At 40.7% G+C, this 20,849-nt stretch overlaps 2 protein-coding genes across 4 annotated transcripts in view; both read right to left on the bottom strand.

The window, feature by feature from the left end:
- abl2 (c-abl oncogene 2, non-receptor tyrosine kinase) overlaps nucleotides 1-12,867 on the bottom strand; it is a 30,281-nt gene extending 17,414 nt beyond the window's left edge. For both annotated transcript variants that reach the window (XM_086089070.1, XM_086089071.1), the window contains exon 1: nucleotides 12,135-12,867. In XM_086089070.1, the coding sequence (XP_085945196.1) occupies nucleotides 12,135-12,351 (217 nt within the window). In that variant the 5' untranslated portion in view covers nucleotides 12,352-12,867. The remainder of the gene's footprint in view (nucleotides 1-12,134) is intronic.
- An 841-nt stretch (nucleotides 12,868-13,708) lies between these two features.
- soat1 (sterol O-acyltransferase 1) lies at nucleotides 13,709-20,429 on the bottom strand. 2 transcript variants are annotated; one of them, XM_086089216.1, is made up of 16 exons: nucleotides 20,288-20,429; nucleotides 19,756-19,925; nucleotides 18,941-18,999; nucleotides 18,487-18,635; nucleotides 18,341-18,400; nucleotides 18,147-18,254; nucleotides 17,765-18,050; nucleotides 17,591-17,669; nucleotides 16,639-16,723; nucleotides 16,510-16,555; nucleotides 16,307-16,436; nucleotides 16,104-16,201; nucleotides 15,923-16,021; nucleotides 14,868-15,003; nucleotides 14,620-14,765; nucleotides 13,709-14,518 (listed from the first exon to the last, which is right to left on the bottom strand). In XM_086089216.1, the coding sequence occupies exons 2-16, from the start codon at nucleotides 19,922-19,924 to the stop codon at nucleotides 14,453-14,455; spliced, it is 1,716 nt and encodes a 571-aa protein (XP_085945342.1). In that variant the 5' UTR covers nucleotide 19,925; nucleotides 20,288-20,429; the 3' UTR covers nucleotides 13,709-14,452. The 2 variants fall into 2 exon arrangements, with proteins under 2 accessions (XP_085945342.1, XP_085945343.1); XM_086089217.1 differs by having other exon boundaries at nucleotides 20,296-20,417.
- Nucleotides 20,430-20,849: the final 420 nt, after the last annotated feature.

The following is a 20,849-nucleotide window of genomic DNA, read 5'->3' as shown; positions in this document are numbered from 1 at the left end:
ATGGCGCAGTCGAACAACTTCGGTGAGGTGTATTTAATTTACAACAACACAGCACCAAAAATGTGAAAAATATTTATAGTGCAAATCCAGCGCAAAAACAATCGTTTGTCATTTCTGCAATTGACTTTGGTAGCCAGTCACTCACCATCCCAACTGGCTAAGCACTCCCCACTAATGAATTTAGGCTCCCTTAAATACCCCTTAGCCCCTCCCTCCGGGCAAACCATTTAGCACTTAAACAGGTTTAATACAAAAAAAATAACCAAAAAGCAACTAAAGCATGTAAATAAACAATATCTGCAACATATATTAATCATAACAAAAATCCTTCATTCAGAACCAGTAATTCACTAAAAAAGAACAAACTCATTAAATAATAAACCAACTGCACTATTTTTGTGGTATAGTCCATAGTCATGTGACACCTGAAAAAACGCTATTTAAATTGGAATGAGGAAGTGCTACGGTTTGGTCCAGTGTCCGACGAAACAGCAGAATGCAGGTGAGCGTTTGCAGTGCGCGTCATGCGTTGTGCGTCGGCGTCGAGTGTGCACCCTCCGCACCAACTACGGGGGAAACAAGTTAGGCGGAGCTCGTCTCCGCGGCAACGAAGAGCGAGCAGCACGCGCTCGTGTTGGGAGTGGCGGACAGTTACAGTCGCTCCGTCACAGGCACAAAACAAACAAAACAAACTCGAGGCACAACACCAAACAAAAACATCACAAAAAGTAAATGCACACTGTTTCGCATCCATGCCTGTAACTCAACACGCATATCTGAAATCATTTTACCCCATTGAAATGAATGGAAATTTTATTAATCCAGCCCCACATTGTGCTCCTTCGAGCATGCACTTTTAAATTTTAATAAGTCAGTAAACTACCGTAATATTAGTTGTGTTTTGCAGGGAATAAAGAATATATCTGTGAGCACTGTCGTCTGTCGACATGTATTGCCACTGTTTGTGTTCAAATTGCTTGCACAGGGTCATAATCGACCAATATTAACCCCCACAAAACATCTGGCCAAAAATAATGTTTTTGCTCATTTTAAAAGAGCCAATTAAATGAAAGATTATTTTTTATCCAAAACAATACTTTAACTTCAAATCCACTATAGATTTGTTTCCCTTTTCTTTAACCAACCAACCGAAACTGTTTCACACTCCTAAAGCAGGATAAAGTACAAAACAATTATCAAGCAAACTTTTTAACATTTAAATCTTTTTTTATACAAAAGGCCAACACAATCGTTGCTATGTGATGCTCCAAATGATATAGAAACTTTGATAATTGCGTATAATAACATACACGTTTTGATTGTTCATCCAGAATTGACACATTGTGGAGGGCACATGCTGCATCAATAGCGGCTGGACAAAGGACCCAAAAATGAACCAAATATTTCTCTCGCCTACACATCGCAATGAATCATCTTGTATGTCCACTATGCCAAAACACACACACACAATATGCCCACCTTTGTTCTGGACCAGCGTGCACTTCAGTGCGGCACTGGCCGTGACCTGGCTCAGCCACAGTTCCCAGTACATCCTCTCGCCCCGGTATGGTTCCCTACCACACTGCGGGCTTCTTGATGTGGCCCCAAGTAGCTTATCCAAGCAGAGAAACGCTAAGGCGTTGAAAAAACTAATCCAGCATCTCAAAGAGAGACCCCCACGTCGTTTATCCACCAAAACGTCAGAAGTGAGAATCCAATACACGTTTTGATACATGTGGATGACTGATGCTTTCTGCGATGGATCACATAGTGAGGGATGGGATAAATGGCACGTGGGAGGATCCTAGACATATGCTTCAGTGCAGGTCTGGGGATAAAGGCAGTGTGTATCGTGAAGTAGGAAAGATGAGATCTGTGTGAGGCCTGGACGAGAGCTGCAGTCAACAGCAGATGGCTGGTCTTGTCCTCCTGGGAATGAGTGAGTGAGAGTGTGTGGGGCCAACTGTCATAGCTGCTCCTCTTACATAGCTGAATATCGCACTCTCTTTAAGGATGTAAAAAATTAATAAATAATGAAATTAATGATGCACACATTTGGAGTAATGGTCCTAAATATGATGCATTTCAGTGTGGAAAAAGGAGACTGATTAATCTCAATGCACCACCCAAGCTATCCAATTACATTTAATCTTTAATTTACATAAATATAGTACAACAGGTTGCTTTTCCGTACGGTGCAAACTCAAGCCCCAAACACGGTGACATCTAATTGAATGAGCAGTTGGTCGTCATGCTTTACGTTGCGTGCTGTGTTGACGTAGCACATGTGTGCTCTGAAGGAACGCTTTGTGTCCATCTTACCAGAGGGGGTCTTTGGAAGTCATACGGGCGGGGGCACACAAGGCCAGCACAACCCCAACTGACACAGCCGGGACAGAGGTGACCCCGATCCGGTGGCGCGCGCACGTGCTACTGATATGACACATTTTGTGACACAATCTACTTGGCAGTCCGAGGACCAGACCTCTCCATAGCAGCTGCTTGTATGACCGATTACTTTTTTGTGCGTGATCATCAGTATATAGGAGGTGTGCAATATGGACAAAAATGTACCCCCCCCCATAAAGGTAAATTGATATACTAACCTTATATATCCTGACATAGTATTTTTCCTGAAGATTAGCCCACACTGGCTACTCCCATGTCGCCATAATGCATCTTCTGTGAGCATGAAGACGCGCGCATTATGATGTCACAAATATGCGACACTACCATAGGAGAGGGGAGGGGTTGAGGAGTTGGGCACAATTTGAGCCACAACCACAAGAGATGGACCAACGCGGCAAGTTTATTATTATCGTCGGATTTCTTTCATATCTGGTTTATCTGTAGGACGTCAAATTGGTTGATAATTTTCGGTCACCGATATTATCGCGCATCCCTACAACCTATATATCCCAATATTCATTTTTTCCTTAAAATTCCATAAAATTAATAGCAATTTAAAATGTTCTTATTTTCCTCATTTCTAGTTCCTGATCGACCACAAGGTGGACGACACCAGTATCGGCCGTCGCGAGTACCTATACTTAAAATAAGGCTGGTATCGGCACCGATACTACTCGCTCATCCCTAATACAAATAATAAACCGAATGAACTGAGCTCTCCGGGAAAGAAAAAAACAAAAAACAAATAATAAATCAATTGACTGAACAAATAATTGACCGTTGTGGGTTCTGCTCATAGATTTATCCAGAGCTGTAACACATTTTAATGGTTTCTGACTTTGCCTGTTGAGTGATTTTTGCAAAATCCTGAAGAGTAATCATCAGCAAACAGTAGTCACAACACCGAGTATACCTCTTGCTACACATTTTTTTCAAGGGAATAACATTCACACCCTCAAAGAACAAAAATGTAATAGAACGTATCCGAAGCCCATGGCTATGTGGGTAACTGATTATTTTTAGCCACAAGTGAACAAAACACAGCAGCATGACACCAGGAATAACTCCGCAGTGCAGAGCGATACTGGTGGAGACAAAAGATGGCTGCCCGCATGCAGGAAGCCCATAGACAAACCTGATACAATGATCCCCACACGCGCAAGACATTACATAAGCTAGATTTGGCTCCATGAGACTCTGTGGCAGACAAAGACATTATGTATACATGAAAATGCAGAATTTGAATTAAACAATAAATCGGAGTCTTTCTACCTCTTTTAAAAGGAAACATTTACCTTTCACGCTTAAATACAGTAACTGGAATCTGCCATTATAATTTTTACAGTTAGGTTTATATCATGACACGAACCCTTAGTGAGAAGGGATTCTATTTATAAAATGATATGAATTTAGGCCGCAAATTGAAGCAAATTACTTTATGATGACAAAACAATTTACATAAGACCCTACATTTATGTATTATGAACATGTAAATTTGCGTTATTTTTTTTTAAAATACCGGTACACAATAGTTGTTACTTTATCAAACCAGTTAAAAAAATATTAATAAATTGAAAAAACAGCCTCTTTAATGTCTTTTTCCATTTTTAGTACAGTAATAGCGTGACGGAATCTTCTGTCGTATTTGTAAATGCTATGTCCAGTATCATTAATGTGTGAATATTGCCCCCAAATTAATTTTTTCGGGGCGAGTACATCAAATTAAAACATCTTCAAGAAAAATCGCAATTCAATCTTTCTAGTGCACAGTCAAATCAATTCAGCAGAAATTTTGAACTTTTCCATAAGCTTTTACAAGTGTCCATGCATGCACTTGCCTTGTGTCCACAATTGAGTCATTTCCATGGAGTTCCGCACGTCTCCCTCAACCAGACTTCCACCTTTTACACATCCTGGTGTCGAAACACATTTTGAGCAATTGGTCTTGGCTGGAAACACCTAGGAGTGTTGTCTGATCCGTTTTCTACTCCCCAGTCATCATGTCATTAGGGAGTGGACAACCCCTAGTGCGATGGGCAAAAGGGTTTTCCAGGAATTAAACTCTAATCCACACCGCTTCCTTTTATACAGAATGTTCACAAAAAGCAAGTAGTTTCCTCTAATTGTGCTGGCAATAAATATGTAAAAAGTACTGCTACTTGAGATGACAGCAGACATAACAATAATTACTTGAAACGCCCCTTTTAAACAGACAGTCAGACCACTTGTCCCTCCGTCAATGGATAATCATGTGACATGATGCAAGTGTGCCAAAGGGCAACAATGAAAAAGAGCTTGACATCAATACTCACACTTAAAGAAGAGTCGACTTATCCGGAGCTGAACAGAGGTCTGGTGAGGTACACTGCAAGTTTTGTTACTGCAGACATATTTCTACCAAAATGTGATGGAATTCAAAATTATATGGCCTTGGAAGTGTTCCACATTAGAACATCCACTGTAGAAATAATTATAGACATAATAAAGGGTGTGAAATGCCTAGTACCTGGCGATTCGATTCGTATCACGATTCATAGGTCACGATTCGATGCAATACCAATTAATCCTGGTACGAATCTATAAATTGATTATTGCGATTTTTTTTTAACTCACATTTAGAAAATACTAATCAGTAAACTTGTACATGTACACTGTAAGAGTTGTATGAAAATGTATTTATTTATCTGAAAATTCAGGTTGCAGCCTGTTTCATGTTTGAACAGCCTTGAAATCAAATATTAAGTCTTAATGTTCCATTATTATAACATTCTTCTATCTTAATGTGTAAATCCTAACCCTAAGTAAGACGTTTTGTTGACTATTCCCATAAAAAAAAAATGTATGTTCAAAAATTGATTTGGCCGCATATTGAATCGATTCGAGAATTGCGCGCTGTTAATATTGCGATATATTGCCGAATCGATTTTTCCTAACACCCCTATAATATAGCACTCAATTTTCCATACTAATGCAACTGAACTCAAGAGAACACATTACATGGCAAGGGGTTTGCTGGAAACTCTCCCAAAAGACACACACAACTTCAATATCTGGGCTGAAAAACGAAGCGTCTCTGTCTGAATGTGGATATGGACGAGCACACATGTTCGGAGTAAGTGCGCGTGTCAATTCCAAGCCAACTCTCTAGCCTGCAACCCAGAAGATAAGCAGCAACGATAATGCCAGCAACAGAGGACTGATCCTGGAAGCCCATCAATGCTTAACAGGCTTGGCAGCAGGACTTCCTCTCCGGCACTATTTTTTTCCCCCCGCAGCACCATCACAGCTAAGCCTTGTAGTGAAACTGCTACTTAACCACGAGCCACTGCAGCAATTTGGCTGGACCTCGTCCCCAAGTTGAAAACATTTTGTGTTCTTAGGATGACAGATGCATGGAATGGTTTCGCCATCTGCGACAGCCAACCACGCGCTGTTCTAATTAATCCCCTCTCTTTAATGATATAAGCTGTGAGAGAGTCGAGGCCAAGGACTAAAAGACTGTGGTTTTTGGGGAACTAAAGAAGCTTGGCTGGTAGCCGACGGAAAAGCGTAGGGCAGTAAATGCAGTAAAGCAGCATGCTGTGACAAGAACATTCCATAAAAATAAAAAAAACACGACATAACTAATGACTTTTTAAATAATCTATATGCAAAATAATGGTAATTTCTGCAAGGAGCTACGGCCTATCCTGTAGAGTTTTACATAACACTTGGCACATTTATGATTTAACAACAACAAACTTAGGTTTCATTGCAATTGTGTTGTGACTTTTTGGGGGGCAGTACACCCATCAGAGTTGAAACAAACTGATAACCAATCTAATCACAAGATATATTGTCTATCTAAATAACTAGTTTATTTACTGTATGTTTGGGACTGTTTACTGATCAGCAACAGACACATTTATCAAGCATTTCTGTTTAGAAATATTTGCCATGCCCCAAGGAAGTAGAGGAAAGGGGGGGGGGGGGGGGGGGCAAGGAAAAGGATTTGAAAACAAAACATTTGTTCATTAACTCTTTGACTGCCAGACGTTTTGAGAAAAGGGATGCTGTGAGTGCCAGCTGATTTAAGCATTTTGACTGATCTTTCAAGGTCCACAGAAAATGTTGTGTTTGGACTATGGAAACACACATACTACCAAATGAAAGATTGAACTCTCATCTTTCATCAGAAAAAAAAGTTTGTTTCTACCTTATTCTGTTCTTCAGTAATCAACAATAGAAAATGGTTAGTTTCACCCAAATGCTCTTGTTTTGGACCAAAATACGGAGAAATCAAGCTTTTAGTGAAACAATATTATTTCATGCACTCTAGTGAATTTGACACCTTTTTTTTTTCATGAATGATGCCACAAACATCTAAACAGTGCTTTACTTATGTAAAACACTATCACCAACAATGAAAAAGTGTTTTTTGATAGCAAAATACGTTTATTTACATTCAACAGTGTAACAATTTGACAACAATTTGGCAAACTATTTACAAATGTGTGCAACTGTGGTACTATTTACAAATATGTGGATGTTTCAACGATAGTTTTTCTTTTTGTGAAACACTCCCCTGCGTGCAAGGAGACACAGCAGGATTTGCACAACAGATTCGTTTCACTGCGATTGCCCCTTCGCGTGCAGACGCTACACTTTCTTGCCGGCCGCTTCCAACTTCGGCGTCAACCTCGGGAGTCACCATCATCATCATCGTCATCATCAATGTGCATTGGTCGATGCTTTTCGACAACTCTTCATCGTCCGATTGAACGTCCGCCTGTGTTCGGTTGTGCTCCGCGTTTTCCGGCGTTAGCATCGCTAGCCGGTGAGGCTTTACTACATGATCATAGCGGCCGCGTCAACGCTTCCAACTTCGGCGTCAAGCTCGGAGTCACCATCATCATCATCGTCGTCGACATCAATGCGCTTTTTAGCATTGATCTATGCTTTAAGTCTTTGGAAAAAAAATGCTCAAGCGTGAGCTGCTTGCAACCGGTCGCCATTGTTGCTTCATCAGCCATTGTCCCCTCAACACTCTAGGTCCGCCTCACGTCTTCTACTGACGCCCACCTAATCTTGTCCAAAGAGAGTCATCACTGCCATCTAGGGGCCAAAACGAGTCATTATACTAACTAGATCTGATTGATACTTTCAGCACAGCTGCCCAAGGCTTTCCTCCACCCGTTTCCAAAAACAAAACAAAACAAAAAACATAGTGAACATCTTTTAACGTCTAAGGTTTTTACTAAACGTTATTTAACGTTTTTGGCAGTAAAAGAGTTAAAAGGGGAAGCCAACCCAATGCTTTTCTTGACAATATGCAGCTCGACTACTAGCCTAAAAACGATATTCTGTATTGCGTTTCTGGAATATGAATTAAGCAGCAAAATTCACCCATTTTTATCCATCTTGGGGGTCGGCCATTTTTCCACTTGCTGTCGACTGAAAATGACATCATAGACTCAAAAAGCGGCTCAAACCAACAGTGTGACCACTGCTCCCAAATATGATCGTCCAATTTCCTTTTATTTAATCCGCTCTCTATTAATTTTTGTATTTCATGTACAGTACTTAATGCTTTCTATCTTATTAGATCGTTGTAATGAATGTTTGATTTTCTTAAACGGCACTCACTAGTATAGTGACCTGGAAGAGATCAACAGGAGAGCCATGGGGAAATTATGCAATTTACATGATTACTATATGTATTTACGAGAAATGTGCCTTTGCTGACCTAAATGCCAGAGACGTGTCATGACGGGCAGAACAATGAAATGCTTTTCAATTGCACGGAAGAATGTATAGCCTGTAATTAACTTATGTATCCATTTTATGTGATTTTGTTTGGTGGTGTTCTGTGAGAGTTATATAATGTAATAATATGTGCCTTGGCTTAATAAAGACCGAGAAACACTGCACTAGTAGAGAACCCCAGCCATGCACTTAACAAACTGGCACTTTAGTTCTGGCACTCTGAATTGTACAGACCCATTTGCTGCTATGTACTCTATGAACGTAAAATTGCCCGACTTTTACTTGTGACTCCATGTTGCGCATTGATTGTCAGCTGCCAAGGGGCTACGAGTATATTATGAATGACCATCATGTAAGAAAGCCATTAGAAGAGGTGTGGCCATGGCTCCTCCTGGTGGATAACGGCAGTCACCGGGCTTAACTGACCAATCAGTTTTGGACAAATCTGGTTTATAAAGGCCTTATCATGTTGCAGTGGCTAAATATAGGATATCTCACACATTGTGTTGTGGCTGCTGTGTGACTTGCTCTGGTTGTTAAGGCTTTAGCACACAGTCAAAGGAAAAGTGGATTTGTCTCTAATCCAATTTCACCCTTGATGCAAATCAGCTTAAGTCCATGGATCCTGGATCCAGGCTTTCTCGTCTGGGCAGGACATCTAGACATTCTATACATCTGCCTCAAATTCTATGCTCAAGTTATAGAGAACAATAGACTATAAGAAATTATGATTTACTAAGTGACTTTATAATTGCTTGTATACAAATGTATGGGAGCATTCCAACCCCTAAAAATTCCAAAAATGTGTCTGTAAGTGATTAAATTTTGGCTCAACTGTGATGTCACAGATCACATGACAAATATAAACAACATCCCTAAACATAAGATAGTTTCTGCACCCATTTCTCCACGCCATCCATCCATCCAACCATCTGCCGTTTTCAAGCGCCTGCTGGCCTAGCCAGAAACTCAATCACCAGAAGATACCAGTACATCAAAATCGGCATATTCCTTTCAATAAACCTAATTCTGAAAAGCACCCAAGCTAGCTAAATATTTAAACAATACAAAAAAAAAAAAAACAGGCCTCAGCAAACCTCCACAAGTTTGGGATACAAATGAGGTATCGCGTGATAATTGGTTTGACAAGACCTAAAAAAAATTGGCAGGGCTAAACTAAACAGGAAGAGGTGTCAATACAGCCACTGATCCAGTAATATTGCACTTCAAGCGGTACAATTAAAGGTGACAGTCCCTTTGAATCAGCACTTTGGTGTCCCATCCCATTACGCTCTCTCTCTCTCTCTCTCTCTCTCTCTTTCTATCTGCGGTTTGTGCTCTTTCTGCCTGGCGAGGTAGAGGAAGTCTTGTTGGGAAGCAGAGCTGCTGAATTAATAATGTTCTGAGAGGGAGTGCTGCACACCTGAGTTACAAACAGGAAATGACTCACCTTGTCATGAATGGATGGATTAAGAGGGAGAAAAACAACCCAAATCGCGACCACAGCAGCGTATAAGAGGCGATGCATACCAAAGCTTGCCTGTTTCTTATCTGACCATGAGACCGTTTTGGAGTGCGAGCGAGCAAGATGGCCCCCGCGGCATTCACGGAAGGCACAGGCAGCGGCATAAAGGCATGACCTCAACAGGCAACCATGCATTACCCGAAGACTGGCACCGTTCAATTATGACCTATGAAGGCGTCGTTTGATTTAAGATGGGTTTTCACTGGCAAACCCTAGAAAATCACAGGATGGGTTTGAAGAAACTGTCAATTAACTGTCGTATTATCTCATTGCGCAGGTTCCCTAGTTTTCATCTTGAACTTCTTTGCTTCTGTCTACTTAGGGATATGGCCATGATGAAATCAAGTCAACAAATGAGAATGTACAGTTAGCAGGCCAAACATTAGACCCACCGGTGTTGAGTGGCGGTGTCAGTTGAGGCCATCGTCAGTTTGTCTAAGAACGTGCCAGTGTTGACTAGATTTTGTTACTGAATCTCACAAAATCACCGGAGGGATCAAATAACATTTGCATAATTTACTTTAATTATGCTGCCTGAAAAGAGTAGTGATTTAAAAACAAACAAACAAACCCAGCTTCTGTCACAAAGACTAACAATTCTCAAGTGAAAGACTTTAGCCCTCATTCTCTCTTAAGACCCTTTGTTTTATTATTGTGAGCTTGGAAGACAAAAAATCCTTCTCTGCAGAGTGGCAGGCAGTAGGACTGCTATAAAAACGACACTCTTGTCTCAGCATGAGAAAGCAGAAACACTTGAATGCGAGTGCGTCCTGCACGCAAAAAGTCTGTGCTTCTTGGGCTCAGTTTTGACACAGCCACGGACGGGAAATCCTATCCATTCCCCAAAGTCCCCATTGTCTCTGTGTCCTTGTCCACTGTAGAGCTGGTAGCAACTTTGGTGTAGAAATGTGGCATGCCTTGCCTGTATTGTCATACCAAAACAAAGCAAAAGCTTAAATATAAGATGACAACATCCAAACTAGCATCCTGCCATCTCCATTACATAAGCCTAAACTACGACAGGCTCATATAGTAGGGGATAGCGAGCATCAAGCATTGGTGTTGTTATTCTCATGTACGATGATAAATATTGTCAAAAGTTCCATCGACATTACTCAACACATTCCAAGTCAATCAAAGAAGAAACTATGCCCCCGTTCGAGGATGAGATAACACAATCTGTTATTCAACCCCTAAGAAAATATGCCTCCAAAGTCACAAAAAAAACGTCACCGTCATGCATGCCATACAAGACCTCAGCATGTTAAAACCTCAGTTCAGCAATCATCCAACAATTAAAGTGGAAGTCAAGCCAACACATTCCTTTACAATATGTTCTATGCGCCCCACTATTCTAATTAATAATGTGTTTGTGAAATATAAATCAGGCAGCAAAATCCACCCATTTTTATCCATCTTGGCGGCAGCCATTTTGTACTTGCTTGACTGAAAACATCATCATAGTTGCCCAGGTAAAGACCAATCACGGCTCATCATGCGGACATAACATGACTGAAACAGGTGAGCCGTGATTGGTCGTTACTTGAGCAACTGTGATGTCATTTTACGCCGACTGCATGAATGACCGCCCCCTGAGATGGACAAACAAACAAAAATGCCAAAATGTAACAATATATATATATATTTTTTAAAGCTAATATGAGAGTACTACCGTACACACACGCCTGTTCGCTACTTAACTGCAGTAAATCCAGCCCACAAACATTTTTTTTTTAATTCATGGCATCAAGGAAAGCAGTGATCCCACTAATCTCCCGCAAAATGAGGACAGACGTTAAGATATTGCAAAAACAATTACTTGGGAGTAATCTTGAGTGCATGAGCGTAATCTTGTAACGACAGAAGGTGACCTAAATTATTCAAGCACCGGATCAAACGATGTATTCAGCTTGCTGAGTGTGCTGTAACAGTAGACGCGAAGAGACAGGATGCAAGTGAGCATGACAAAACCACTCGTTATTGTAGCGCCACCCTCGCGGTGGCTCCTATATGGAGTTAATGGGGTGGAATCGCTCCTAAACCTCCGGAGGCAAGGATCACTGTTTAGCAAAGCGACTATCAGATGAAGGCATCTACGAGGGAAATCACAACCCTGATAAACAATCGAAGCCGAAGGCTACGAAAATTGGGCTTCCTCTAATATTGTCCCTCCTTTTGGCATCGCCAGGTCACATGCAGCATATGCACAAGACAAATCCGGTCCACGGCGTTTTAATCACACATCGATGCGAGGTCATCTCCAGAAATCATACTCTAAAATCGGAGCAAACAATAGGAAAAGTAACATGAACGAGTAAAAAGAACGCGGGCTTGACTCGGATTATTTCCGCTAACGTCAAACTAGCACGACCCGCTTAGCCAATGCTAATAAACTGCAACAATTATTAAACCAACGACACGCACCGCTTACAACAAACACTTGTTAGGCATTTACCTGAATGTTTAGTGAATATATTGATCGACGGGTCAGGCACGTTGATCGCAGCGGTCCTGCCCGGCGGTGTGCCGGTGTTGCTGCCGGGTTCTCGGGGTCTCCTCCCGGCGACGCTTCCCCGGTTCCCCTTTCCTTGGTGTACTTGGGACGCGTGGGGCTGTGGCGGTTGGAGTCCGGTCGATGTGCCCTCACCGACGCGGCCTACCTGCTGTCCCATCCCGGTAGATTGTCGTAAGGACGTTCGGGACGAAGCGAGCAAACCCCCAGTGCGCCTCCGGCTCACATTCCCCTGCGCTGGAGGAGCCTGCGTGCCGAATAGCGTTCCTCAATCCCCCTCCTCCTCCTCCTCCTCCTCGCGCTTCTCACCGCTAACTATCCCCGTATTAGCTCGCTTGGCTAAACAGCTAGCTGGCGTTAGCAGCAATCACAGAAATCCACAACTCCCCTGGTTTTAAACACACAACAACGACCCCCGCAGCGTGACAGCGACCGTCTTTGCTCCGGAGAAACGCACGTCGTCCAGGCAGAAGATGAGCGAGCGAGGGTTGCTCAAATATGGAGCTTTTTTCAAAATGCTGTCGCCGTGGTCCGGCTGCTGCGCGCCCCCTCTGACGCCGCCATCTTTACCGCAGAACAGAGGATGTGTTGCACACAAGGCGGCGGGGGGTTGGCTGGGTTGGCTCTTCCCCCGGCCCTTGCCGTCCAACACATCTCCGGTACATCTAGCGTGGACCGGCTGGCTCAAACCACCCCCCAAGGAACCCGGTTCTGAAAGACCCCAGGCCTTAAAACTTTGCCCACATGGTGGCACAATATGTTCTATTGCATTTGTATCTCTGTAATGTTTACCTTTAAATTTTTAATATTTTTAACAGGTCACTATGTAAAAATTTAACAATTCCTGAGAGGTGCTTAGGATATTCAAATTCTAACTAAAATGTTACAAATTACATCCCGAGTCGGAAAATGTGATTATAAAGCAAACTATTTTTTGTTGAACATCTTACAATTATAAAATATTCGCTATTATTTTCACTAACTGTTGAGTAAAATGTTCTGGTTCTGTGCCCCCCAACTTTCATTGAACCAAGCTCCCATATTAGAAAAATCTCACAGCATCCCTCCCCCCCAAAAAAGCCACAAAAAGTATCAATACCGGAAGAAAACGACATACTCTAATAAACACTCCTAAACTGGAACATGAGGATCAAGAATGGGATGTCATTTGCGAGTCAAAGGTGCGAGTACTTAGCAATTGTGCAAAACGGTCACATAGCACAAGTTTCCAATAAAGGCTATAGGAAAATTTATGTCATTTTGTAAACAAAAGTAATGTCGATCCTATCAAAAATGTCTGCGCCTTGGCTTTTACTGAAATTAATAATTAGTATACTTTTGGAGTAAATTAGAAAATGTTCAGAGTTCAATGTGGACATCTAAAATATAGTTACGATAAGTGAAATACTTGGTAACAAATGTTCACTGTCTGTTACATGTACATTCTGTAAACTTTAGTATTCATAAACAAACGCCCCAGCTGAGATACAAACATCAACTTTTATTACAGTGCCACCTTGTGTTCAAATAATGCTCAGCAAGACTTACATTGCTCTTTTTCAAACTTAAAAGATGAATACTTGTAGATCACCTCACTCTGCGTTGGAATTCCTTACAATTAACAACATTAAACGTGCAATGAATGATTGCATCATGTCAATGAGACATGTCACCTCTGATTGTAAATTATCAAGTGAAAGCACACAGAACATCATACACCATTACATTCAAAAGGACTCATTCTGTAAACTAGCCCTTAGTACTATTATTATTCAAGCGTATAAATATTTTGACAGACCGCAGACACATAGACATGGCCCAAGTGCATATAATTAGACAAAGAACATGTTAAGGATAAAACCTCATTTTGGTCCCAAAGAATGTCTGGCCAAGCCAGTTCAAGTTATAAAGAATACATAGTTGACACCGAATATATCACTCTTTATAATATACCTCAGAATGTTGAATGCCAAACAAACACAACGACCTTTATGATGGGGATGCAATCGCTGTTTTTGTTAAATATTAACTTTTAATGCATGTGCGAATGATTTGTGCATAATGACTGTATTCAGCTGCTACACTGATGATTGGCCCTCTCATATTGGCACAAGGAGTAACCTTACAGTAGATACTGTAAGTAAGGCATCAGTTTGAGCTGGCAATAAATACATTTTGGCTTATTGAATTGCTTTTATACATTCTTATTACAAATCAGTAGTGCAATAAACTTAAGAAAAACATGTGATGTCAAAAGTTGGTTAATTGGTCATCATACTTCTCTCACAGGTCCATGACCGAGGCTGCAGTAACTCTACGAAGGAGGGCTGGAACAAATATAATAATAACAACAACAATAAGCATTTTTTAGCAATAAAAGAGAAGGATTAAAAAAAAAAAATCACATTATTAGTCAGGTGATAGATACCTCTTTTAGGGGGCAGTACCGCTGGGCATACCACTCCTGAGAGTACAAACATATGATTACACCGTGACCCAGAAAGAGGGAAGTCCACATGATTATATTCCAGATGGGACCTTTCCTTTGGTCATGGAGGATGAAGTTAAACATCACTGTTAGAGAGTGAAGAGAATTGATAATTAAAAAATAAATAAAATACTTCGAGGAAAGGCAGGGAAAAAAACAGCAAGCTGAAAGGTGTGCTGTCGTCTTACTTCCAAAGCACATGAACAGAAAAAAGAGGACTGGATAGAAGAAGCCGAAGCAGATTGCAAGGATGTACTCGTGGACGACGGCGGACAACGTAAACACAAACAGCATGGCTGCTGTTCGGAAGCGTTTCTGGGAGATCTGGAATCAGAAGAGTTAAGTCAGAATTTCAGAAACATTATGAACAGTTCCAAATAGCAGTCAGTGTTATCAAAGTTGATGTTTCAGTATTAACTCATTTACTGCCATAAATTCATAAAAAAAAAAAGATTATTAAAAATTAGGGGCAAGAGGCGATTACATTTTTTTATTGTAATTAATCGCATTGACTTTACTAACTCACGATTAATCACAAATTTTGCATCTGTTCTAAATGTACAATAAAAAAAATCTAGGTTTTCATAGTCTTGTTAACAAAAGTGGGGAATAAATGTTAAACTAATAGAAATAGTTAAAATTAATTTTTGACGTTTATAGCCGTCAATGGCAGTGAATCAATTAAAAAAAAAAGATTATTACAAAATTCGGGGTGTCAGGCGATTAAAGTTTTTAATCGTAATTAATCGCATGACTTCACTAGTTAACTCGCAAGTATTCACAAATTTCGTATCTGTTCTAAATGAACAATATTTTATTTAAATAGGTTTTCATACTATTGTTAACAAAAGTGGGAAAAATGTTTAACTAATACAAATAGTTTAATGAATTTTTGACGTTTATAGCCGTCAATGGCAGCGAATGAGTTAACCACCTGTTTTTACAATTGCGTGACTACTAAGATGTTTAAATGTTACAGACAAATTGCCTGCAGAGTTGAGAACGGTTTAATGGTGGTCAATTTCTATTTACAAAATTTTACATGGAGGAACAATGCAGGTTGACCAGCACCCAAAGTATTACTGTACAATCTAAAAATGAAATAAAATAACAATAATAAAAAAAAATCTTTTTTTTTTTATTTTAAATAATAATAAAATACAACAATTTTAAGAGAAAGATGTTTTTTTGTATTTTTTTTTTTTTTTAACCACTGAAGTGCATTAAAGGCAGACCCACTTACCCAAAGGAAGTCCCTATACACGTAGTGAAACAGCCAGTCATGAACGACTACATTCCACGTTCGGTAATAGTTGGCAAAAGATGTTGAGTTCCACCAATCCTATGAGGTGAAATTAAAAAGAATGAGCTTGAACACATCCACACAGGAACTTTATTTTAAGAGTGAGCGGAAGGTGCGGCACCTTATAGAACATCCTATCCCCAAAACGAAGCATCTCTGCAAATGCATTCAGCCAACAGTGGAGGAAGGCAAAAAAAAACAGGAAAAGAAACAATACTCCTGCAAAAATCAACAAGAAAAAAAGGAAACGTAATTGCTGTAAACGGCATAGTGGAGACTGGAGAAGCATTTGATGATTGCTGAATTATGAGTGGCTGATCTTACCAGGCAGGATGGAGTTAAAGACGCCCAGGACCATGACCCTCAGGTCATAAAACTGAAGACTGATGCTGCGGAATTGAGGGATGCAGAGCCGCACAAACACATAATACGTATAAAACAGACATCCTAGTACCTATGAGGAGAAAACAATTTGGAATGGTAAGAAAATCAAGCAGGCATGTATTATTTGAGTCAGTCAGTGGTACCTGCAGTAATTTTGTGGCCACATAGCTCCATCTGATCATTGGGCTCCTGCGTTAAAATATAAAAGACGGTTAATTCGGAACCACCATCTCCAAGTCTTCAGATTTTTCAAAAATTGATGCTGTGCTTACCTTGGATATTTATCTCTGTAGATAAGTGTAGGTGCAAACAAAAAGTAGAAATACTGAGAAACACGAGGGACTACTGGGCCTGGGCCTAGACATAACAGAGGAGACTAATTAAAATAGGGGAAAAATGAAAAAAAAATGGTTCTGCTTTGTGCTGATTTATTAACGTAAAAAAAGACAGAGCGAGACGGAATTAGTTGGAGCAGCTAACAAGAGCGGCTAGCTACAGTTAGTCGGAGCCATAGGCCCTTTAACTCATTTGCTCCCAAAAACTCTCAAAATTGCTTATTTCTACTTAATTAAAATGTGATCAGATCTCAGAACTTAATATACAGTAGTGGTGGAAATCTTTGAATGTCTCACGGTTCGATTTGATTCCGATTTTTGGGTGTGCGATTCGATACAGAATCGACTTTCGATTAAGAACGATTTTTGATTCAAAATTATTTGATTGACAATGATTTTTGCTTAAATTGATAGATTTTCAAGGAATTGTAACGATCTACTCCAGTCTGACTTGTTAATGCTAATTTGTGCTCTACTCGCGGCACTTTTATCACTCAAAAGAACGGCTCCACGCTGCAAAAAAAAACTATTTTTATTGGAATAATTTGATCTCTACTCTCTAATGTGGCTACAACTTAACATTGTATCAGACCGCGTGGAACCACACTGCCCCTAAGTGGCCAAATCATGAACAGCGCTCCCAATAAAAGCACACACAAACAGGGACAAGGAAAGACAGTATAAAATAATTGAAATAAAATCGATTTTGAGACATTTAAAATCGATTCTGAATCTTACTAAATGAGAATCGCGATTCTTATGCGAATCGATTTTTTGGCACACCCCTAATAGACAGCGTCTCCCAATATCATCAAAACTGAGCATGATCAAAGTTTTTTAACCCGGCTCACGTATTGGATTCCAGTAATACTGTGAGGAGGGGACTTACTAGACTTGTCCTTAGTCCAGGCCAGAACTCTTGGTACATTCTCTCTTATAAAAGAGTGGGCTTTCATCATGAGTCTCACCTGGAATGCGCAATGAACACAGCAATTTCTGTCATTCTGTTCCAACTAACAATACATTTCCAAAAGCTATACATTTGTAATGTTATGGAAAATACCTGCTCCAAGATGATGATGAAGCACGAGGCCGGGGGCAAACTGTTGACCACTACCACGTATGTGGGTAAAAAACCAAGGCCCAAAGCTTGGTAAAGAAGGAACAAGGAGCCAAACAGAAAACTGTAAAGCTTGTGGTGACTGGAGGAGACAGTCTGGGTCTGTGTCCACAGTTTGAAGAGGGGATATGGAACCATTAAAACTGAAAGGAACATAAAGACCCACGTGCACACCACTAGGGGGAACTGTCCAAATGCGTAGACCAGTAGGTCAAAATCTAACACCAGTCTGAAGAGGTAAAGCAGACAGGACAACATAGTTCAGAACAGAAGGACATTTAAAAACTGCTGTTGTGTGACCTGACAAACAAATCTCGCATATTACCTGCCTTCGTCTATGAAATCAACCACCAGAGTGCTGAGGATGAAGAGAACGAGCAGGGCGATAAACATATGGTAGATAGTCCGGATGTGGTTCACCTCAAAGAGCTCACTGTGGGAAAATAAATAACAGCATGGTGACTGGAAACACTTGATAGCAAGGCGCAATTGTCAGGCAGTGAAGATTTTTAAGCTTACTCAAGGAGCGACCTGCGACTGACAAACTGTTTGCCGTTCCCGTGAGGAGGTCGGAAATGCCTGGAGGAACACATGGCCAAGCTAGTAACACTTTTTTTTTGTGTGTGTAGATGCAAGAGAGTAAACTTCCCACCGCGGGTGCCTACCCGAGTCTGCTTTTCTCCGTGTCCGACACGGGGGGCGAGAAGGCAGCGGGCAGGGGCGTGGGCTCCAGGCTAGCAGACTCCTCAATAAGACTGTCCATGAAGTCACTGACCTGGTTGTCAAACTCCTGCATCAGGTCCTTCTTCATGTACTGAGGAGAGTGAAAAGCACACAACAAGTCTCACTATAAATATCAATATTACTGAAGTTGTTGCTTACAATTCTCTCAAAATTAGACATTTCAAGAAAAACAATAAAGTAATGCAGAATCATAATGCAGATAAATAACATACAAAATTAGGAGTGGTCAAATCTAAAAATTGTTTTGAGAGACATGAAGCTGCTTGCTGAGGACGGAATCATGACTCACATTGAAGAAACTTGACCTCCCTTTTTGGTTTCCTGCGCAACTCATTCAAATGATGAACCTTCCGCAAAAACAAATGAACTTCTAACCTCTGCTTTCCTCTTCAGTTGTAGCTTCTTGCTGATCATATGCTCCACTTCAATTTCCCCTGAAATTATAAAAGACAACATTCAGTGCCAAGGTTGTTTGATACATTAGGAGGGATAACAAGCGTTTTGAGGAGTGGTAATGAGCCAAGCTGCCAGCAGATGGCAGAAGTGCACCGTTTTAGATAAAAAATGCCGTTTGCCAACTGTTGACAGAGGAGTCCAGGCAGGCTGAATTCACTTTCATGGTGGCTACAGCACAGTCAACAGATATTTAGTCAGACAATCTAAAACATACATTCGAACAGGGAGCAAATATGTATATCACAAAGTATAGTCTATGATAGCATAAATATGTGCGTGTCATAAATTAAAAAGAGTACGGGTAGTCACGTGAACCAGCCACTTAACAGTTGTGCCGTCCTGGTGAGTTGGTGTCACTCCAGAGCTTATATTTTACCAAATAGACAATTATTTTATAATCAAAATCAGTTCTAAATGTTGACTTAGCTGATTTTATAGAATGAAACCACAGTTAGAGGCGTAATGGAAGAAAAAAAAATTATTAGCATCAAAGTCACTGTTTTGCTGGGTTATGATTGTTTATACAAAAAGCTGTTTTTCTTAGAATTTTCAAGAAAGCGGCTGAATGTTTTTTTTATTTAACTTATCTATGTTCTACTGCAAATTACTAGAGAACGGGAAAAGGTAGAATGAAACAAGCTAATAGATCACAGACCACACAAACACGGACACATTCTATTTCTTTTGTAAGTCAACCAACACAGAAATCCGACAGGAGATCAAATAATGATTACCTCCACTGTGTTTCCTACCAATACTTCTGAAGTGGCTGTCTCCAGTGGACTGATTGTCTTCTCCTCGACTACACTCGCCATTCACTGGGCTATCCGGGTCAGAGAAGGTGGACATTCTGGCTAAGTTTCGGTGACGGACACTGTTGTCATCCCCGTTCACGTTCTCCATCCTAGAGAGCAAAACAATACATACGAAGTTGTTGTTGTTTTTTTTAACTTACATCTCAAAACGATTGACAAGAATTTGAAGGATTTTAAGTGACACACAACACGAGCCCAGTAAAACAAGTGAATCAGTTTCTCATGACTCCGGACCGACAGCTAGCAGTTCACAGTTAGAACACGTAAATCCAGTGAGCTACCAGCTGTCTCACAGATATCAAAACACAATTCGCCACCTTTACGGCTCTGTAAGCTCTTTATCGTGGTACCGCAAGTGGGAGCTAGTTAACTTAGCCAAACTATTATAGCCCAACAACAGGTTTAAACTTGGTATTTGGTTTACAAACAAACAAACAGATAAAACGCTCACGTAAAAACCTCTCGGGAAGATAACACTCCACTCGCACGACTCCACGGAGCGTCCAGTTTGCAGTGCAAGTCTTTATGAATGACAACAAAGTGAAAGTGGGCACTCAGCGACTGTGTGCACCTTCTCCATTGCGTCAACTGAGAGGAGAGGATGACCAGTCAGCTCGACGCCCATTGGCTGAACGTCTCTCCTCCTGATACGTCATCAGGAACCGCGTGGCTTTCATCTGGGGCGACGTTCAACTATCGCGTTATATTGCGATCTTAAATATTTTCGTGATATCCCCTGCCGGGCTCCGTAGTACGTAAAAGATGTAAAGATGTACTTAATACTTCGTGAATGTACCAAATTCGATTTTTCAGATATCAGTATTTTTACGTGAATATTTGTGTTGTCAGGTTTTTACTATTGCTCCATACCATGCATGCGATACCACTTGTAAAATGCGGCTACTTTCACAGCATAACCCCAGTCTAAAACCCTAATTTGAAGCCCTAACTATGATTTGAAACAACATTTTGATGGTCGCAACCATTATTCAAATCTTAACCTGCCACTGACA

This window comes from Leptonotus elevatus, chromosome 11, assembly GCF_054856555.1.
Source record: "Leptonotus elevatus isolate MCC_2025b chromosome 11, RoL_Lele_1.0, whole genome shotgun sequence".
Taxonomy (NCBI): domain Eukaryota; kingdom Metazoa; phylum Chordata; class Actinopteri; order Syngnathiformes; family Syngnathidae; genus Leptonotus; species Leptonotus elevatus.
This window is presented reverse-complemented; position numbering and strand designations above follow the sequence as displayed.